Below are 20,968 nucleotides of genomic sequence, written 5' to 3' on the forward strand. Positions count from 1 at the left end.
CAGCCATCTTGTCTTGGACACCTATACTGCTTGTCTTTTGGCTTCCTCTACCACTTGAGTAAATTTGAAGGTAGGGGATTAAACCTTAGACAAAAATGGGCTCACATTGAGCATGTAAGGTTGCAGATATTGAGTTAAACATCACACAAGAAGTAGTAGGACTTAAGGCTCAATGGAAAGGGTTTATCTGGGAAAGTATATGACACATTTTTTTAAATGATATTTTGTAGGAAGTACAGTACTTTACACCTGGTTGTATGAAGTGGGGGTCATACTAGAGTGTGACAGTACTGGCTCTATATGCTACTGTAATGTGTACAGTACTGTTGTGTGGAGGATGTGAATAGACGGGGTATCGTTTTTGGATAACTTTATACTTCTATTTCTATTTGCTATCTAACTTCTTCTGGGTTCTTGCTTCCTCACCCCACCCATGAAAGTGGGAAATGGAGTAGTGATGGTGATTCTGTTTAGGTAATTGTACAGTACTTGACAAAATATGAGGATTCTGGTACCATTTTCTAACATAAATTCAAGACTTTTAATTCCTCAACTAGTTTTCCTAAAGTAGTTTTGAACACTTTCAGTTCCTCGACAAAGTGGGCATCGTTCATCGCATAACAGACAAAGGAGATGTTCGTGTGCAGTATGAAGGATATACAACTCGGTGGACCATTCATCCTAGAGCATTGGCACGTGTCACATCCTATGCCCCGGGCGATGTGGTTACTGTTATAACAGATGTTTCAAAAGTAAAAGAATACCAAAAAGGTCATGGTGAATGGATTGAATATATGAAAAGTGTAAGTGAAAATCCTATGCCAATAATTGATTGCAGTTGCTTTGACAAGGTAGAAAAGCCAGTTTGCTTTTTCCTCCTCCTGACGTGCTACCATGAGTTTTGAGAAGTATAGTACATGCTCTCCGATTATTTATTTATTTGTTTTTATTCCAGTCACTGTGCAGCACCATGGTAGCTAACTAAAAAAATTACCCTGCCAAATTGGTTTTCTTACTTCTAATTTTGTGTTGGGTTATATTGGAATCTTTTCCAGGAGGGCTTCATTGCTGGCTCCTTGTTCCTACGTAATGGACAGCTTGCCCCAGTTTGAATCACACCAGGCCCTTGCAAAATTTTGAGTCTACCAGAGACCAGAGGCCAAAACCTGGTCCCTCAAAAAGTTACAGGAAGCAGAGGATCCGAGATCACTCTAACTGAAGGAAAACGCCAGAAAGGTAGGGTGAACCAAAACAGCAAGGTAAAATAAAAATTAGAAACAAGAAAAACAAATTAGGAAAAACTAGTAAAAAATGAAATTGTATAGGGTTAAAACCAATACAGTACAGATAACGGGCAACCCAGCAGGCCACCCGTTTTCTTTTTTGTCTCGGCCGACCACCACCGGGTGGCTACTCCTAGCTGAGGCCCCCCACACCAGGTGACTGCATGGCATGATCTATCTAATCCTGGTGTGGCCTTGAGTAGGTCGCTCCCATCCTCAATCGCACCTTTGCTCTTCGAGTTCTGGACTTTCAGGTAAGTGGAGGCCATCCTTTGAACAATGTCCTGCAGGTGGCCATTTTGCTTATGTATTGTTCCATATTTTTGCTATTGCTTCATATATACCAGTGGGAAGGTGAAGTGGTGTGCAGGTGTAACTTCTCTGTGAGACTTGAAGTTGGGGGTTTCTTTATGGCTGGTGTATGCAGAGATTTTTGCATGCTGGCTTTATGGCATGCCGGCTTTATGTCATACCACTTATACCTCTTGCAGATGTGTGTTCTTACGCTGCTTCAGGTGTGGTTTCGTTTTGTCGAGTGATTCCTGAACTGGTGGAAGTCCCAGGTAGTTTCATCGCAGGCTCAGTCTTGGCTGGGCGTAGTATGGGATTCTCGGTCAGCTTCCCTTTCTCTTCCATGTGCATCTATCGTCTGCTTGGAAACGTGCCTCTTGCTGGTGTTGGAACGTCCTCGGGTTGCCCAGCAGCTTCTCGAGCAGTTGTGTGGGAGCTTGAATTTTGCTTGGGTGGTTTATCCCTTGTGCAGTGTTTGGCTCTGGGCTTTGTACTGGCTTCTCCAGTTTTGTCCCTTTCACCACTGCAGGGACTGTTGGGTGTGATCTCCATTGGCCCTTCCTTGCCTTCTGGTTCAACATTTTACTCTTTGGGCTTTTCAGGGTTCGATCCCTTGGCACCTTCCTTTCCTGGCACTCCATGTGTTTACGGGTGCCTCAGCCCTGCATTAGGATTTTGTGACGAGTGCTCATCAAGCTTTGCAGGGTCATTGTGTGATCCTTCTCATCAGAAACACAACATGGTATGCAAATTCATGGCAGTTTGGCATGCTGCGGGGTGCATTTGTCTTCCAGTGGAGTCCATGATCCAGATCCATTCCGATTGCTCCTTTGTGATTTATTGTCTGAATTAAGGGGGTGTTGTTTCATTCGCTTCCTCTGTTTAGTTAGTATTTTGGGTGGTTAGCCTTCTGGAACCCATGTGGGGCATGTCCAACGTTCTCGTGGATAGTCTCTCGCTTCCATCCTATTGCTAAGGAGTGGACTGTCATTGATGTGTCCTTCTGTTGGTTTTGCAAGACATTCAGGTATCCTCAGGTGGACCTCTTTGCATTGGTGTAGAACAGTTGCTTTCTAGACTACATGGCACTATTCCAAGTTGGCAAAGCTCTTACGGGAGATGTGTTTTGGCTGGGCTGTAACCAGTGGGAGTTCCTGTTTCTCATCCTTGCAGTTTGACTTTTGCTCTGTGTTCTTGCCAGACTGGAGACGTTTTGTGGCCAGGTGATTCTTCCAGCTTGGTGGCAGTGGCAAATCTTTTAGTGTTCCAGCTGCATCTTTCTATAGGCCTCAGTGTGAGGTTTTTTGGCATTTTTTTTTTTGCCTTTTTCTGATTGTCATTTTTGCTGTTTCTGTTCTGATGGTCTTGTCTTTGTTGTTGTGGTTTTTATTGGTCAGCTTCTCATGCCAAACACTGTATCTTGTACTGCTCAGCTTTGGTGAAGCCATTTTAGTTTGTGTTCAGCATTGATGTTTCCTTGGCATTATTTTGCAAGTTACTCCATGGATTTTTCTCCTCTGGCCTGCTAACACTTCTGAGCCTTCTTGGACTCTGGATAGGGTTTTGTTTTCTATTTCCTCTGTTCTTGTTTGCCCCTTCAGCCAGTGACTTTTTATAAGGCTTTCTTTTTATTGGCTCTTGCTTCTGATTGTCAGGTAGGGAAGATTGACGCTCTACTTAGGAAATGAGGGTTCTATCCCTTTGGCCCTGGTAGGCATTTTCTTTAGTGCGGCCTTTTTCTTTCTTTCTGTCTAAGAACACGAGACTGTTGGCTTCTGGAGTGGTTCCTCGATCCTTGATGATTGGTTTGTTAGGCTGGGGCTGCATCTTAAGTTGTGTCTTGGGGTGACTGTCCATTGTTTCTTGCATATCACCTGGGATGCTCTGGGTGATGTATTTTTTGTGGTTCTGGTGTCCCTGGTGCCTTGTTCCAGGGCCCAATTGTCTCAGTTTGTCCACAGTGTCATAAAGTTTAGTCAGCCTGCCGTCTACCATCAGGCCTGTAATGTGCCTAAGTTTAGTCTGTGGTCTTTTCCAGAATGTCTTAGGCTGATGTTCAGGCTCGGGAGTTTTGGCATTTAAGCATGAATCAAGCAGTCAAGACTCTGTTTAACGTGTAGGGGTCATGCCAGGCCTATGTGGCCTTGTGTTGGGTTTCCTCATCCCTGATTTTCCCTTTCTTCAGGGGTTATGAACTTGTGCTCTCCTCCACACCTGGTGAGTTCTCCCTGGTGATTTTGTTCTTTGTGATGAGATAGCAACAGAACGGAACTCTCCCGGAAAACCAGTGTTGAAAGTAATGAAGCGCCTCTTTCTTATGGGCCCTTTGGTAGCTTCCTGGATCTTCCTTTTCCATTTTAGGTGTTTTGGGGTGTGTGGACTTTCCATCAGATAAGACTGGTCATACCGTGCGGTCTGGTGCGGGGGTCCTTGTCTCGGGGTGGTTGGTTGAGACGAGAAAGAAAATGAGAGGCTTACTGGGTCACCTGGTTTCTGTACAGTACTTGTTTTCCCCTACTGTACTATTTCAATTTTATTTATTTTTCCTGTATTTGTTTTTCTTGTATTTTTAGCTTATATTTTACTGTAATGGTATCTGTTTTGGTTCACCCTACCTTTTTGGTGGGTTTCCTTCCAATAGTGATCTCTGATCCTCTCCTTCATTTGCCTCTGTGAGAGGGGATCAAGTTTTCTCCTTTGGTCTCTGGTAAACGTTCAAGACTCGGAAGGGGCTGGTATAAATAAAATTATCTAGGGCTAGCCACCGAAGGACCCTCCAGAAAGAAGCATTTTATTACATTCAATGCTGGTGTTATATTATTTCTCTCCTATTATGGTGTGTATATTTGTCAAGATAATTCTCATTCTATTAGCCTTTTTATGTACAGTATCTCTATACAAGAAAATTCTATGCCATATTTATTATGTATCATTTTAATCAAATATTTAGACTGGTGCTACAGTGTTTACCATGTGAAGCTGCAGAGGTTAATACCATAAATTTTGGAAGTGATTCTTATTTATGATGATCATCGTAAAGGAAGTTGTTTCAGGGAGCACTAGCATGACTCAGATATAGGTGACCTAGAAAAATTTCTCTATTCTGTATATGTCTTTGGTTTTCAATTTTACCTCTGGTGAAAAGGTTTGGTGGCAGTTACACCTGAAGGTAGCTTAACGAACTTGTTTGAATCACCACAGGTTATCTACTCATCAGTGATGCAATAAAATTATGAATTTGCAGCGTATGAAGCAGTGCAGATGACTGGTATCTGAAATGATGGAGGGGAAAGATTCTATTTCTATACTGGATTTTTCTAGTTGTAGAAGGTATATTATTTATGCAGCATACATACAAACATTACTCATTGCTTCAACAAAGGGAAAATATTTTGAACGGCACACGAAGAACTGTCAGTGATATTGAAAAACACTAAGTCGAGAATTGACTATATAGAAAATGGCATTTTGTCTGTAAGGATTTTATTAAATCTAACACGGCTACACAGGGCTACTATAGATGCATATAATCAAAGATGGAGTGAGCCCGGAAAGGTTGGTGGTCTATATATGTCAATTTATAATTTTGAAGTACAGTATCAGTTTTAAATTGCAGTTGATAGGTCTATTGAAAATTATACATTCACCTTCATTACTTAATCTTACACTTTTCTGCCCTTGCCTCTTGGCCTTGTTCATTTGTAAGCACTGTCCTTGTGTATCTGTTAGAGTTGATAAAGAATGTGCAGGATAATGTCATCTCTAATAAAATCATTTCCCGACAGTGTTTCTCCAATGGGAAAAGTACTTTACAGTACTGTATTATGAAAATAAATACAGTATGTGTAAGGAAATATCATTTTTGTTTAGATATACATAATCATTTACATTTTCAATTAAGTGCATTACACTATAGTATTGTGTTAGATAAGAATGCGGTAAATTTGTTAGAATAGCAGTTGAGTTTAGATAGCAATACAGTATCATGTAGTAATGATGTTTTACATACTGGAGTAAGTTTCTTGTCACAGGCACTTGGGAAGACTGGAGTAGTGGCAAGAGTCTATCCCGATGGTGATCTGCGAGTAAATGTTGAAGGAAAGACTTGGACATTTAACCCCCAGTGTGTGACTATTGCTCCTCGCAGTGCCGAGTACAACAACACCATGAGGGCCAATGAGCGGCAGGAGCACCCTAGTGAGTCTGCAGGAGGTGGAAATGGTAAATGGTACTAAAGTAGTGTTTGTTAGGTTGTCTCGGCTATTGGATCTGCAGTATAGTTATAGTCAGGTCTGGCAGTATTTTTTAATTGCTTTATTACGGTATAATAATAATACAGTAATAATCACATCTTCATCTCACTCTTATTACAGAAAAATAAATCATTGTAAAAAGGTATCAGGTGACTGAGAATAGGACTTTCTGTAGCAAAAATAATGATATATATATATGTATAATTAGTGGCGAGGCACGATGAATATTTTGTTTTGTGTTTACATAATATTCGTACATAAGCAAATGAATTGATCAGTTTGATTTAGGTTATTACTAAGGTATTTAATTTAAACAAAATATGAAAGGAGTCAACTGTCAGAAAGATACTTTGGGAGAGTATTATTTGGAGATATTTCTTTCTCATTTGCTTTGCCCACGTATGTGTGAATTTGACTTTCTTTTGCTTTAATTTAATATTTTGTAGTAGCACGTATGGTGGAAAACGTTGGTTAATTTGTGATTTCATCACATTTTTGTCTCCATTACATTGTTGTAATACAGTTGGGTTCATTTATGACTCGCAATTGAGAATTCTGAGTTCAAATCCTGGGTGGGGACAAGAATGGTTGGGTGTGTGTTTCCTATCATCTAATGCCACTGTTCACCTAGCAGTAAAAGGTACCCAGAAGTTAGTCAGCTTGTTGTGGGGAGGGGTCAGTAATTTGACCTTGGGGAAAGGGGGCCTTGATATAAGCCTAACATGTATATATACACTGGTTGCCTGTCCTCTTGACATAATAAATTATTAAACCCTTTCGAGAATTTTCCCTCAGCAGTGGATTTTAGTATGGTATATTTTAATAGTTTTTACTGCACTATTTTTTAAATATTTTATATTGTTTTAGAGCTCTAGTATTCATTTGCCATGCCTCTTATTTCATGATAATCACTTGCAATGAATATTTTTTTATGAACATAGAGAATAACAGTAATTTACATATCATAGTTGTTGCTAAGAAGTAAATACATGCCGAGAATGTGCTGTTTAGGATGTTACACAGGAGAATGTAGGAGTATGAGTTGGAGAACAAGAAATAATAAACAATAAGGCTAATACAATATGAAAATTAATTTGCAGTTTTTGCACATAAATGCATCTAGGCATATGCTAATTGATATATATCATTGGGCAGGTCCCCTAGCATCACTCTTGCATCAACTGCTTGATACAGAGCAGGACAGCTCAGTAGTGGACCAGCTTGTGAGGGAGGCCGCGCAAGGGCACACACAGGCCGTCTCTCACCTCCTTGCCAAACACCCAGATAAGGTCAGTTTCATAAAAGAAAGCAACTCAAGGGCAACAGACACAAGGTAAAGAGATTCAGTTAGGGAAAGCGTGATTGGATCGAGTTGGTGAGTACAATAAAATTATTATTTTGAGGGTTATGTCAGATAGATAAATAATCATTGAGAAAATAAGAGTGGAATGGAATGTAGTTTGTAGGTGGTACAGACTTGCTAAAGTAATTGAAGGGCTTCAGAAGGCTACATCTGTGAATGAGGCATGGTACAGCAAAGGAAGGTGAGAGATAATGATTTAAGGTGAAAGGAAGAAAAATTGGGCTCGAGTGATGTAGGAATGTGGTGTTTTATGAAGATGAAAGTAAACATGAAAGGAGCTACACACAGCACTTACCAGGATACAGTAAGGGAAAGTAGTGGCAAGGAGTAGTGGCAAGAGTGACTAGTAGTAGTGACATGATTATTGAGAGACAACTTTTGATAGATGAAATTAGTCATAATGATCATATACTGTATTTGTATATTGAGAGTCATTGCAGTAGACTCCTGATTGCAAAGCGTAGTCCAGGAACTGAAGCTTGTCCTGCAGGCTCGTATAGACGAGTACACCACTGTAAATACACAGATACCTGCACTCCATGTCTTAGGAGTGATTACCGAGTGGCCTGTTTTGGAGCACTGCTCCTTGTTTGGTGGCTTTTTCTTTCAGTTCTGTGGTGGCCTCAGATTCCTGGACCTCTCTGCTTCTTTGTCGTTAGAAGCCTGGTGTGTCTCCCAAGGCTTGGGAGGGTCTAGGTTGTAGCATCAGGGAGCTACTGAGCGAGTCCTATCAGAAAACCTCTTATTCCACTCACGTAAATGAACCCAAATGCTTAAATATATATTAAGAAAGGGACTTTTTCATTCAATTTTGAGACTGAGTTTCTACATGTTGATAATTTTAATTTTAACATTGTTACCATTCATACATCATGTGTGATGTGACATAGTAGAGTTTGCTAAACCTTAAATTATTTGTTGTGTTGAACAGTACTAAAATAATCTGGTCATATTTATGGTGTCAGGAAAGCCATTTAGACATAATATTCTGCTAAGGAAGGTTGAAGGTTTTGCCATATGTTGATTTTTTCCAAATATAAGTATTGGATCTGTTTAATTTGATTTTAAATATCTTTTTCTTACAAAAATTGTCTCGTAGGCCTTCCAAATGTAAGCAAAATTGATGTACCTTTTTGTTTTAAATTTCAGCATAGATCTCATCACTGAACCAAGTTAAAGTTAAATACTCTACAATGACTGTGTGAGATGCTATGATCTTTTTGCACACTTATGTTGTGATGTTCAGTTTTTCTCTGGCTTTTAGGTAGATGGACGAAGCACTGGTAAAACGTGTCTGCAAGTGGCATGCCATCAGGGTCACATGGATATTGTACGACTCTTGCTTGACCATAAGGCTTCATTAGATATTGCTGATGATGACGGAGATTTAGCTTTGCATTATGCAGCCTTTGGGTAAGTGTGGTTCTTTAAGTTTTCCCATTCATTATCATTATTATTATCATCATCGTGATTAATACTTTTGTGGGTTGTGGTGATATTAGCCCAGAAACACAAAATCACTATGTATATTGATACATACTATATAGCCCCATGGAGAAACAAGCGGCATAGCACTTCAGCAAATTATCCACAGCTGTACCCCACCTCTTCATAAGATAAGGTGTTCATTGCATCTTGAGTCATTCATATTCACTGCAAATGCATTCATTCTCACACATTGTTGCAATTTTGTTTTCTCTTCCTACTATATCTTGTTTGATATTTACACTAAATCCTCAGTTTTTCACGTGCACATACATTACCTGTGTCTCCTCATTCCTTTTCTGGCCTATCTCAGCATCTCTTGCTTCAAATTCACATGAAGACACACACACTTCACCTGTTTATTCTCACCCATTTCATGTCTAACCCATCTCAGTTCCTGCTCCTCACTCTTATGATATATAGAATTTTGAACGTGACATCTATTGGTGCCATTTTTACTCTTCTGTCTTTTCCAAACGCCACATAATCTCCTCAGATTGTCCACTTCTGCCTCTAATTCTTAATTTTTCACGATCATGCCACACCTTTATCTCACATCCTTCTTTTCAACTCAATCTTCAGAGCAGGGTTTCTTCTGCAGAGTTGGCTTGTGGTGGATTTCCTGACCACACCTTTGTTGTTACCACTTTCCTCTCATAAGGGGTGTGTTGAGTTGAGTTTTAAGCTTCATCTCGCTCTTTGGGAAGCTGAACAGTGTGTTCCATGCCAGCCTTTTCTATTGTTCTGACCCTCTGTCTAGGGTTTTCTGTCCAAAGCCTTGTTCTGTCGTGGATTTTTGTGGTCCCTGCCTAGGTTTCCCCAAGTGTCCTCGCCTAATGTCGCGGACATCAGTCCTCCATTTGGGGTTTGAGTTTGTGGTTTACTGCAGCTGTCCATTTTACTGGCTGATGTTCTCTTACCAATATTCACTGTTCCCATGTTTTGTGACCAAATTTTCTTCTTCAAACATTGTTCTGGTGGCTTGAATCATGGCTAGACAATCGCCTAATTTTGCATCCAGGTGTAATATGTCTGCTTGGATTTGGGTCTGCCTGCTTTGCAGCAGGGTTAATCCATGGTTTACCATTCCATTTATATCTGTTGCCTTATTCTGATGTCCAGATTCCTTCCTCAGCTATGGTCTCCACTTTGGCTGTGCGGCTGGTTTTTACAGTCTGGGTTCCTAGTCTTGGCAGGGCTTCCTTATTTAGATTATGATTCCTAATTCCCCCTTGTCCTTCCTTCCTTCATTCCTTAACATGTACTCCTGAGCACAGAGTACTGTATTACAATATTTTCCTTGAACACTGTTAAATTGTACAGTAGATAAAATATTTTAATCAGCAGTTTCTCGTCTTAACAATCAATACTTATGCACCTAACTGTATATTGTATTTTAATAAGCTCTGGTTTCTTTTATGTGATTTCTCTTTTGACTTTTAACATCTTTCATTAATACTTCAGGAACCAGCCAGAAATCATGGAGTTGTTGCTAAGAAAAAATGCATCAATCAATGTAGTCAACAAAGGCAGATGTTCTGCCTTGCACGTTGCTGTCAACAAACAACATGCTGCTTGTGTCAAAGTGCTTCTCAAATACAACTGTGATGTAAATGTACAGGTGTGTATGAACTCTTTAACAATTTCCTATTGAAGGAGTCGTATGTGTAAGAAATAATTTACCGATACTAAATACCCAGTGTTCCTAATTTATGTTTTAATATTAAACAATCACAGAATGGGATATAGAATGTATGTATTTGTCAAATTGGTACCAATAATAGCAAAGTCTAAATAGGGGGATTGCATTATGAATGCATAAATGCAGTATAGTATTGTGTGTGTTTTGTAGATCAGTACCATGTGAGAAGAGAAGATTAATGGTTTAACTAACTTCATCGTGATTACTGCACCATTTCCTTCTTTCATGATGTGGAGGCATTTGCCCAGAAAGAATAGGGGCGCAAAGATGTACTTAATTTTTTGTGAAGCAAATCAGGCATGAGTCTAATATTTAAGGCTCCCCTTGGCCTGGAGAGAGAATGGGGAAGATAGGGGGTTTCTGTCCATTCCTTACTACTGCAATTATTTCAAGGAATGAGGGGATGTTTGCCTCATTTGTTATACTGTACTTGGTTTTATTTTTGTGACAAATCTCAGCTGTTATCTATGCTCTATTTATGTTGAACTTGAAATTCTTTGTGTGCAAAGATTACGGCTAATAGTTCGTTTAATTTTTTATAAATAAATAACTCTGTTTTTCAGGATTCGTATGGTGACACTGCATTGCATGATGCAATAGGTAAAGATAGTATAGAAATTTTAGAGTTGCTTGGCAACTCGCCGCACCTGGACCTGGCACTACGAAACAAGCGAGGGTTCAACGTCCTTCATCATGCAGCACTAAAGGGCAACAACTTGTGAGTCCGTAGCCTAAGTGGAGTAATAGAGTATCTCAATGTTTTTAACCCCTAAAGTGTGGCTGTGATCAAAGGTGGAAAGATCCCTGCCTGTGTAGAAAAAAGTAATAAATTAAAAATAATAATTTTTCATAAAATGATAGCTACACATAAAAAGTTGGGAATGCAAACAAACATAAAAATATATGTATTTTTGTGTTTTGTTAACATTGGGAGATTTCTGGGTGTAGAGGGGAAGGGGAAACCCATTTGGTCTGTGGTGGTCTTTGGTGGCTTAAATTTTCTGACGAGTCATTGATGGTATTAAGCACAAGTGTCATGAAAATACTTGGAGATAATTTATATCATTTTGAAAATGTTGAGTGCATGCACACTTGCTGATAACATTTGTTCTTGCAGTGCTGCTGAGAAGCTAGTGTTGCGTTCAAGACAGTTTGTAGACGTTCGGAAAGAGGATGGCTTTGCAGCACTCCACTTGGCTGCACTCAATGGCCACCGACAAGTGGCCGAGACATTAATCACACTTGGACAAGCAGGTGTTGACATTACTAATAATAAAAAACAAACTCCACTTCTCCTGGCTGTGTCGCAGGTACTGCATGAACATTGTTTTTGTTGTGTTGAAATACTTTTGATGGTTACTTTCATATGGACTCACCTCACCCCTGTTGTGTTAGGGAAAAATTTACATTATATAAACTGAACAATGGAAAAGTTGGGTATAGGACTGTAATTAAAGTTTAGCAGAATTTTAAAAAGCAAAAAATTGTTTGGCAAGGGTCACTGTGGTGTGGTGGAGCTGCTGGTGGACAATAATGCAGACATTCGGGCATGTGACGAGGACGGTGATACGGCACTGCACTTGGCTCTTCTCAAGAACTCGACCACCCCGCAGTCTCTCCCAACTCATGCTCCCACCATTACTCAGGTAAATATATGATGGTAACACAAATTTATTATTGATTGCCTGCATTTCTGTAGTCATCAAAGAATCTGCTGCCTTCAACCACAATCCAGCCTGTAGCTGACAGGTTCCGATCAGCTCCGCTGTGTAGGCCACTCCACGACCGATACTAGGGTTGCGAGCCCTAGGCAGGAGCCTCGTGTGATTCCGCTGATCACTCTCCTCTCTCAGCACCGCAGTGGCTAGTCTCTTCCACCAGCCAGCCCCGGATAGGCGATTCCTAATACTGCCACGTCACAGGCAGGCTAACACTCTCAGCAGAGTTCGTCCGGGGGTGACTCACAGCTTCTGCAGAGCAAACTCGTGAAGAGACCTTGGCTGCCTTGGGTAGACTGATCCATCGTCCAATACAGCAGTCCCAGGTCGACTCTGTAATCAGGCACGTCATTAGTACTGGGGCTAGGGAACCTCACTTACAGGCTTAGACACAAACGTCCACCTATCCACTCCATAGATGGCGTTGCTGTCTAAGCACCACCTCACCAGAGGTCAGCAGCGGCTATGTTATGAGCTGATTAAGATGGGAATCCAGCACCTGTGGCCGGTATATCCCGTCCTCACTAGATGGCGTCGTCCATTTGGAGGGGGTTTCAGGAGCGGACTCACAGATGGGGTTGTCGTCACTGCTCCGTGCTACGACGCTGGACTCGGGTCCGTAACAGTCCTTTAGTTGTTGATGGTTGGTTTGGCCTGTGGGTGCTACTGATTCTGCTTCGGTGAACACTTTGGGGGTTGATCCTGCTTCCTTAACTCCCTGCTCCAAAGCTTGTGTTTCTTAGGTCATCTGCAGTATTACCAAGTTCAACCAGCCTGTGGTCTACCCTTGTGCCTATGATTGTAACTATTCTGCTCTTGCAGCAGTCTTTGCTACCATGTCCTGGGTTGATTTTCAGGCAAAGTATTTTTTGGTGGTCTAATGATCTTGGTGGCCCAGTACTTGGTTAATGTTCCCAGGAGCATCATGCCTGTGTTGTCTTGGGTCATCTCTCATGACTGTTTTTCTCTTCTTGATTACCTGTGGTTTCTCCTCCTCTCTGGTAAGTCCCTGTTTTTCATCATCATGAGTAGTTAGTTTTAGGAAGCCACTAGGGGTTACCCCCAGAAATCCAGCATTGAATGTAATGAAATGCCCCTTTCTGGATGAGCTCAAGTGGCTCCCTGATTCCCTCCCTTTCAGGTTTGTCGGTTAGTAGGTGTCATTTTCACATCTACTCCAGAGCTGGCTTGAAGGAATGGGGGAACCTGGGGCTCAGGGCCACTCCCCAACTGGTGGGGAAGTATGTACTCGCCTAGTTGTGCTTGCGAGGGTTGAGTTTTGGCTTTTTGGTCCTGCCTCTTGACTGTCAATCAACTGATTTAAAAAATAAAAGAGGTTTTTGTGTGTGTCGTAAAACCAAGAGGCAAGCAGGCATGTGATTATGTGCTAACGAGTTTGTGATAGTTTCGAGACATTTGATCGCTTGTTTACATTGTTTGGGGAGTTCATTTGGCAGTTTCAAGGTTTTGGTCTCTTTTGAACACAGCAGTGATCTGTTTTAGTTTGTTGACTTTCTGGATGCTTTCCCAGTGGGGTGGTGGACTGTTATCTTCTCTCTCTGCCTCTGTGAGGGAGGGGGGGGGGGCAGATTCTGGCTCTGGTTCCCGGTAGGCTAAACAGAACTCAGCGGCTGATATAATCCTAGTATTTGGGAGCCATCTCTGCAAGATAGCTTCAGAGTAGCCAACGAGGCTCATCCAGAAAGAAGTATTTCATTACGTTCAATGTTGGATTTTTTATTTTTGACCTGCATAGAATGAACCACATTGTATTCAATCATACAGAACCCAGAATCTACTGTACATTGTGCTGTTTCTCTGTATATCTCTGAGATTCCTCACAGATGTTATTTAACATTTGCTTTCATTTTTGTATCCATATGCTTTTTAATTTTAGCTCAAAAGAAGTAGGGGGTTCTTCTAATTTTACGAATCCTTTTGACAAGATTCTAACAGACATCGCCAAACGTGGGTTTGAAAATAAAGTTTTGCTGGCTCTTGCTTGCTACCTTGCCAAGAAAGGCTGCAGTGTGACCGTTGCAAATATCCGCTCTAAGACGCCGCTGGATCTCATCAATGATACCAATACTATAGACCTTCTGCAAAGCTATACAACTCAGGCTAGGTTTGTATAATTAGTATTTTATTGCAAGTACTGTAATATATTGTAGTTGGTGATATGTAAATATGATAAATTGCTGGAAATAACATTTTACAAAGATTATAATTATTAAAACCAATGTATTTCACTACAGCGGAGGCAGCATGGCTCGTGTTGATATGGATCTCAAAGCATTAGACTTGGCTGCAGAGAGCATTCGACATAGAGAACTAGACAGTCCTTCCCCAGATAACACAAGTCTGTCAATGCAGTGCAAGCCACAGTCCCACTCCCAGCCTGTAAGTCCATCTAAGGATCCAGAGGACCTAGCCAAGTTAATATCAGCACCCCAGCCACTAAATGACTGTAATGTGGAAAAGGTGAGGATGATTTTTTTTATAATTAATACAATATTTATCTCGGCACATTTTGGTGTATTATTGTTGGAAGCCAGTTAAGTTAAAACAAAATTGTCTTATCACATAAGTGTAAAAGGTACCTTTGCTGTTATTTATAAAACATAAAGAAAGACTATTAAAGTGGAAAAACACCCCGAGGTGATTGGAACCATGTGGCCAATTACTGCAGGGCAATTTGAGCTGGGTGAGAGTTAAAGGAACAGTTGACTGGGATAGCTCAAGACTATGGCTCTGAGCGAGTATAAAAAACACCTTCCTGGAGCAGCTCATTTGGCTGCTTGCACTCGCTTTTTGTACCAGCCTAGTTGTGCTTGTGCAGGGTTGAGCTTCAGCTATTTTGATCCCGCCTCTCGACTGTCAATTAACTGGTGTACAGGTTCCTAACATTATTGAGCTCTTTCATTTGAAACATTTGAGCTCTACATTTGAAACTGTGTATGGAGTCAGCCTCCACCACATCACTGCCCAATGCATTCCATTTGTTAACTATTCTGACACTGAAAAAGTTCTTTCTAATATGCCTGTGGCTCATTTGGGTACTCCTACTTCTTGAAAGAGCATCGTCAGACATAGAACATTACTAGATGACAGAGCCAGAGTTCATGGCGGATTGTGTGAATCTGATTTGGCTTCAGTGGAAGCCTCAGGAATCCTAGAGGGTGCAGTAGTACCCCAGGTTGCAATCCTTGTACCATGTCGTGGCCTAGTTGTCTTGAGTGTGTGCCTGGGAACATCCAGTGCATAGGTTCGAACCCTCATCACGGCTCCAACAAATTTTCTCAATAATGATAATAATAATAATAATAATAATATTAATAATAATACTGTACTTTATACTGTATACTATTTGGATTTCAGGCTGAAGAAAGTACCGTTGATTGTTCGATCTGTTTAGAATGTCCCTCAAATATAATTTTCCAACCCTGCGGACATTGCGTCACCTGTGAAGACTGCTCCAGTAGAGTCAAAAAATGCTTCCAGTGTCACTCTGTTGTAGTCTCAAAACTAACAAAAGGTAAGTTTTATATATTTATATTTACTTCAACATTTATAACTGAACAAAGAAAGTAATACGCCAAATCTCGCAAATATCCAACTAAATGATGTATCTTCCCGTCACACTTGAGCTGTGGTATATAATTCAGACTCTTACATGGATTAATTTTTAAGTACTGTACGTGTGGTCCATGTACTGGTCCATGCACTGGTCCGTGCATTGATCCGTGTGCTGTACTGTGATAGAACAGGTTGGCCTTGTTAAGGAATCTCGGCCATGAGCATAATTTGTAACTCTTCAGTTGCTTTATTTCACAGTGTGTGACTAGGGGTGAATAATTTATTTTAGTTACTTAATATGATAATTGAATGTATTGGATTTATATGGTGGGATCTGCATAAGAAAACTTACATTTACATGGGATACATACACTCTTATTTTCAGAGTGCACCCGTGAATGAGTGTATGGGTGCGGGAGAAAAGTGAACTCATTACATAACTCTATTCCTCACTTTCATAGGGACATAACTCTATTCCTCATCACTTTCATAGGGAACTTGCAGGCATCCTTGTTCCCTGCCATATGCTGCACATTGTCTATGCTCACACCCTGCTTTCTTGTGCACTTAATCCTGTGTCTTCCCCCCCCCCCCCCCCCTTCTTTTCGTACTTTAGTCTCCCATTGTCAAAGTCACCTTTAGTACGCTCTCTTTCCAGCCTACCATTATCTATTCGTTCAACATGGCCAAATCCTAATTAGTATGCTCTTCTTAATTTTGTGGTTTAATGATTTGTGTACTCCACATCTCTCCATGATAGTTACATTCCTGTGTATCAATCAATTCATATTTTTATTTATTTATTTATGACAAACAATAAATGAGGAATAGTTAAATATTTACAAACTATTGTATTATTGTATACTCAGTGACAAAATGAATAAGAAAACTCAAAAAAAAAAAAAAATCATTTTATTTCCACACTGGAAAACTGTCAGTATTTAATTATTTGGTCCCAGTTAATCCAGTAAATAAAATTTAATTTCTTTTACAAGTTTCAATTATGTCTATTATTTTTTTTTTTTTTTTGGCTGGTAATTGGGTCTAAAAATATACAAATTTCAGATGGAAGGACAATTTCAAGCAAGTCTAGACAACCTTCAGCTGAGAGATTGAGGTATTTGGAAACCAAGATTGCAGAGATAGAGGAAGCTCATTGCTGCAGTATCTGTATGGAACGTCGACGTAATGTTGCATTTTTGTGTGGTCACGGTGCTTGTGTTGTATGCGCCCATACTCTCAAAACGTGCCACATGTGTCGTAAACCAATATCCAAGAAAATTAATCTCTATTAATTTAGGTCGTATGGATTATTGAGATTATGCATTTTCATTATTTACACAGTGAAATGAAATGGGATATGATTGGAACTCGTCTCGTAAAAAAGTAATCGGTGGGTAGTGCAGTGCTTTTTGTAATGTGCACTTTGGACCAGGCCGTTATATACTGCCTTAGAACATAGCTGCTGTTTAATTCAAACTTTTATCTCATTTTTGTATAATATGAAATATGGGAAGGCATTACATATACCGGTGAGTATGAAGCATGGTGCCGTGGTGCTAAAATAACTTGTGAAAATGAGATGACATTATTCATGATAAAAAAAAAAAAGAGCACTAAACAGACACCATATCAGGTATCTTTTATGAGTAATATGTTTGTGTTATTAGTAACATATGTGCTTAAAATTTGGACAGTGATTTTTAGTGGAAAGATATGGAGAACATTGGTGATATTAAGAGTAGGTAACATAGAAACCATTTCTTGTCAGTACCTTGTAAGACCATAATGGGCAGTACCCTGTATGTAAATATTTACCTTGTCAAGAGAAGGGTGTTCATTTCCTGTGTTGAAACTGTGTTTTGTGTGAAGTATATCATTTTTGTCTTTATATTCATCCTTGGAAAAACAATGAGCGATCTGAAAAATATCCATGACACTTTTTAAAGTTTTACCATCTGTGGCAAAATATTTTAACAATAATTTTATGTGGTAATGATTTTAAAAACCTCAGGGCATTGGTAAGTAGAAATTCCTATACTTTCCTAAATATTTCTGTGCACTCTCTGACTAAGGCTTAGGCTACAGATGCTTTTAATTTTCATCACAATATTTAGGTTTGGTTCTGAGGAATTCAATATTTATAATTTATTGGATGGATGAGTGCTGTGTATTTTTTTTTATTACTGAATATGATTGACTCAATATACATTTTTTTTTTAATTAAAATAAATATTAGCTGCACAATCTGCAAGTTATTTAGTGAAATTATGTGAGTCAGGGTGGATTAGATAAATAAGGCCTATACTGTATTTCTTGTACGAGAATAAATATTATACAAATACTATTTCATGTGTGTGTTAAGATCAGCAAAATATGCTACACACTTAAAATTCTTATCATTTGTCAAAAATTTACTAATTTTGTTAAGTGAGAAATTAGTGTCTTAGAATTTGTTATAGTGAGAGCAAGCAGCCACTCATTGCTTAATCCCTATCTTCTCACCAACACCTTATTTCTTTATCAAGAACGATGACGTTGAAATTTAGAAGTGTTGCACACCTGTTTATTCTGTACATTCATGCTGTAGAGTGTGCAAAAATATTGCCACCATAACAAATGACTTTTGAGTTTGTCAATCATGCTCGAATGGGAGAAGAACTGGGAGTGGTAAAAACGTGTTTATAGCAGCAGGCACAAGACCTTCCACTTCTCTATAGTAGTCATCCGTGCACACTTATTTTGCTGTATCCTTTTACTTTTTATATCAATGAAACCTAAGACACCAAAGAATAAAATTTTGCAACTCCCGTCATATGAAATTTACGGTTATGGGAATCTTTATAGTTTTTATTATATACATTTTTCAAATCAAAATCTAGAGCTTTATTTTAAAAATGTTAAATATAACTGTCATATTGCAGTAAGCAGAGTGGTATTTTTAAAAGGAAGTTAGCAAGTAAGCCTAAGCTCCCGTCGAAATGCAGATACTGTGCTGATAAATTTTAAAACGTTATTTTTATAATTCGTTCAGAGGCTTTTTAGAAACTGTACACAAAAACATAAAAAATTTAGGACCATTTCTCTTTGAGAATTTTAACAATATTCATACATAAAATAAGGAAAGTTTGAATGCCAATGTACTAAGTTGCTACTCAGTGCTATTCTGGTGCTGTTATTATAGCCAATAAACAGTATTGTTAATGTCTAGAAATGTAGATTTTTCTGTAATTCTATAAAGTGCAAATATATGTTCTAATTAAGACACAAGGAAGACTTCACAATAAAAACTGTACTACAACTAGTTTCAGATAAGCTCAGTAATTTGATTTTATTTAAATAAATATTAAAACTCGATATAGATAATGTTTTTACCTTAGAACTGTGTTTTAACTTGACAAAATAGCCATCAGCACTCCTTACAAATGATGGTAACTTGTTTGTAAGAAGCACTGGTGGACAAGTATTGAAAGGGAGAGGAGGACGAAGCAGCCCGGAATGTCACAAGGCCAGACTGGGAAAAGAGGCAGAGCCAGTTTCACATTGATGTGAAGAGGTCCATCTTGTGCTGACTGTATACTGTACCTCATAAGGAAAATGGAAGGAGGCATCATTAATGGTGTATCCCATGGAAAGGGTATGTGTGAGAAAACTTGGGACACATCCTCCATGGGAACCACTTGGAGCACTAAAATGCTGAGCTATATGGAGACCAGTCCCACAGAGGGAAAGAGCGAAGCCCTCCATCCTTGCTTCCCCAGCAGCACAGCAAAAGAAACACCAGGAACCATTGGAATGGGACTAGAGAACAGAGCCTGGAGGAATAGGAACTTCTTGAAGGGCCCCACCACAAAGAAGCAAATTGCATCCATTGCAGTGGATAAGAAAGTATGAACCCGACCACCACAGGGCACAAAATCCCAACCTAGATTTGAGACATTCTGGGAACAAACTGCATACAGTTTATCCAGTAGTCAGTTTGAACCCTCCTAGTTACAGTTGATCACCAATAGGTGACAACAGCACCAGGAACTGCTGGCTTCCCATGTCGACATTCCTCAGTCTAGAATCCAGGACAACAAACAGATGCTCCTTGTAGGCTGGGAGAGACCAGGGAACTGACTGCTGAGTGGATTGTTTGCAGTCATTTGCTGCTGCATTTCTTTTCTGTGAATCTTGCAAGTTGTCTATTTTCTTTGCTTCCTTTTTGGATGTCTCCTTGGTGAGGTTGACTGTATGATCCTCTACTCCCATGCCTCTGTGAGTGGCCCAGGTTCTGGCTCTGGTCTCTAGTAGGCTATTATGGACTTCTCAAGCTGATGTGACTCACATGTGGAGCCATCTCAGTATGGCTAGTTACAGGGAGTCACTGAGGCCTAACCAGAAAGAGGCATTCCATTACAGTTAAAACTGGTTTAGCACCTAGGGCTCATTCTTCAATCTAATCTCTGCCATCTCTCTTACCAGGTAAGTCTCTTATTTTTCTGTTTCACTATGGGTGCTTAGCATCTGGGAGCCACCAAGGGTCTTCTCCGATAAAACCAGCTTTGGATGTAATGAAATGTCTCTTTCTAGTAGAGCCCTGGTGGCTCCCTCCTTACCAGGTTCATCATCTCGTGGTGTTTCAGCTCTGTGTTGGCCTTGGAGTCAGCTATTGTCCGGGGCTCCAGGCAACCTAGTGGCGGTTATCAATACTAATTGCTAATAGTAATTTACTTGTTTTGTTTACATAATTTGTGGAGTCGTAAGGCCATTTCAGTGCTTCAGATTTTATGATTGGATGTAATCATAAACTTGAAGTTGTCTGTAAAGTTTCACTACTTTCTGGATGCCTTCCCAAGTATGGTTGATACTGCATGCTGTCTGTGCCTCTTGTGAGGGGGAAGCCAGGTTATGGCTCTGGCCTGTTATGCCAAAAGGATTTCTATGACTGATGTGACCCTGTAGTGGGAAACTATCTTAATGAGATAGCTGCAGGGAGCCACTGGGGCTCGACCAGAAAAAGCCATTTCATTACATTTAACACAAGGTTTGTGTTTCCTAATATTAAATTGCATACATGAACTATAAGAAGGAAGTAGGGTTGCATACATGCCTGCTCCTTACACTGCCTGGTTTTACAGGTGAATTCCTGGATGGTGTGTTTGGATCTCTGGGATACATACTGACATGCCTCAGTTCATCCAAGGTTCAGGGACTGGTTAGGGTTTGTGGTGAGGCATTGTGCTTACAGCTTTTCCAGTCTTCCTTTTGGCTTGAATCTGGCTCTTCAGATCTTTACCAAGGGTTAGAGCAGG

General features: G+C 39.9%; 1 protein-coding gene across 3 annotated transcripts in view; it reads left to right on the top strand.

The window, feature by feature from the left end:
- mib2 (mind bomb 2) overlaps positions 1-19,028 on the top strand; it is a 66,806-nt gene extending 47,778 nt beyond the window's left edge. The window contains exons 7-18 of one of the 3 annotated variants that reach the window (XM_045746990.2): positions 588-803; positions 5,606-5,795; positions 6,983-7,116; positions 8,455-8,603; positions 10,140-10,296; positions 10,941-11,095; positions 11,495-11,687; positions 11,874-12,023; positions 14,042-14,220; positions 14,351-14,576; positions 15,474-15,630; positions 16,737-19,028. In XM_045746990.2, the coding sequence (XP_045602946.1) occupies positions 588-803; positions 5,606-5,795; positions 6,983-7,116; positions 8,455-8,603; positions 10,140-10,296; positions 10,941-11,095; positions 11,495-11,687; positions 11,874-12,023; positions 14,042-14,220; positions 14,351-14,576; positions 15,474-15,630; positions 16,737-16,966 (2,136 nt within the window). In that variant the 3' untranslated portion in view covers positions 16,967-19,028. The remainder of the gene's footprint in view (positions 1-587; positions 804-5,605; positions 5,796-6,982; positions 7,117-8,454; positions 8,604-10,139; positions 10,297-10,940; positions 11,096-11,494; positions 11,688-11,873; positions 12,024-14,041; positions 14,221-14,350; positions 14,577-15,473; positions 15,631-16,736) is intronic. The other 2 variants (XM_045746991.2, XM_045746992.2) reach the window with 2 other exon arrangements.
- The last annotated feature ends 1,940 nt before the right edge of the window (positions 19,029-20,968 follow it).

The sequence above is a fragment of the Procambarus clarkii genome, chromosome 41, assembly GCF_040958095.1.
Source record: "Procambarus clarkii isolate CNS0578487 chromosome 41, FALCON_Pclarkii_2.0, whole genome shotgun sequence".
Lineage (NCBI taxonomy): Eukaryota > Metazoa > Arthropoda > Malacostraca > Decapoda > Cambaridae > Procambarus > Procambarus clarkii.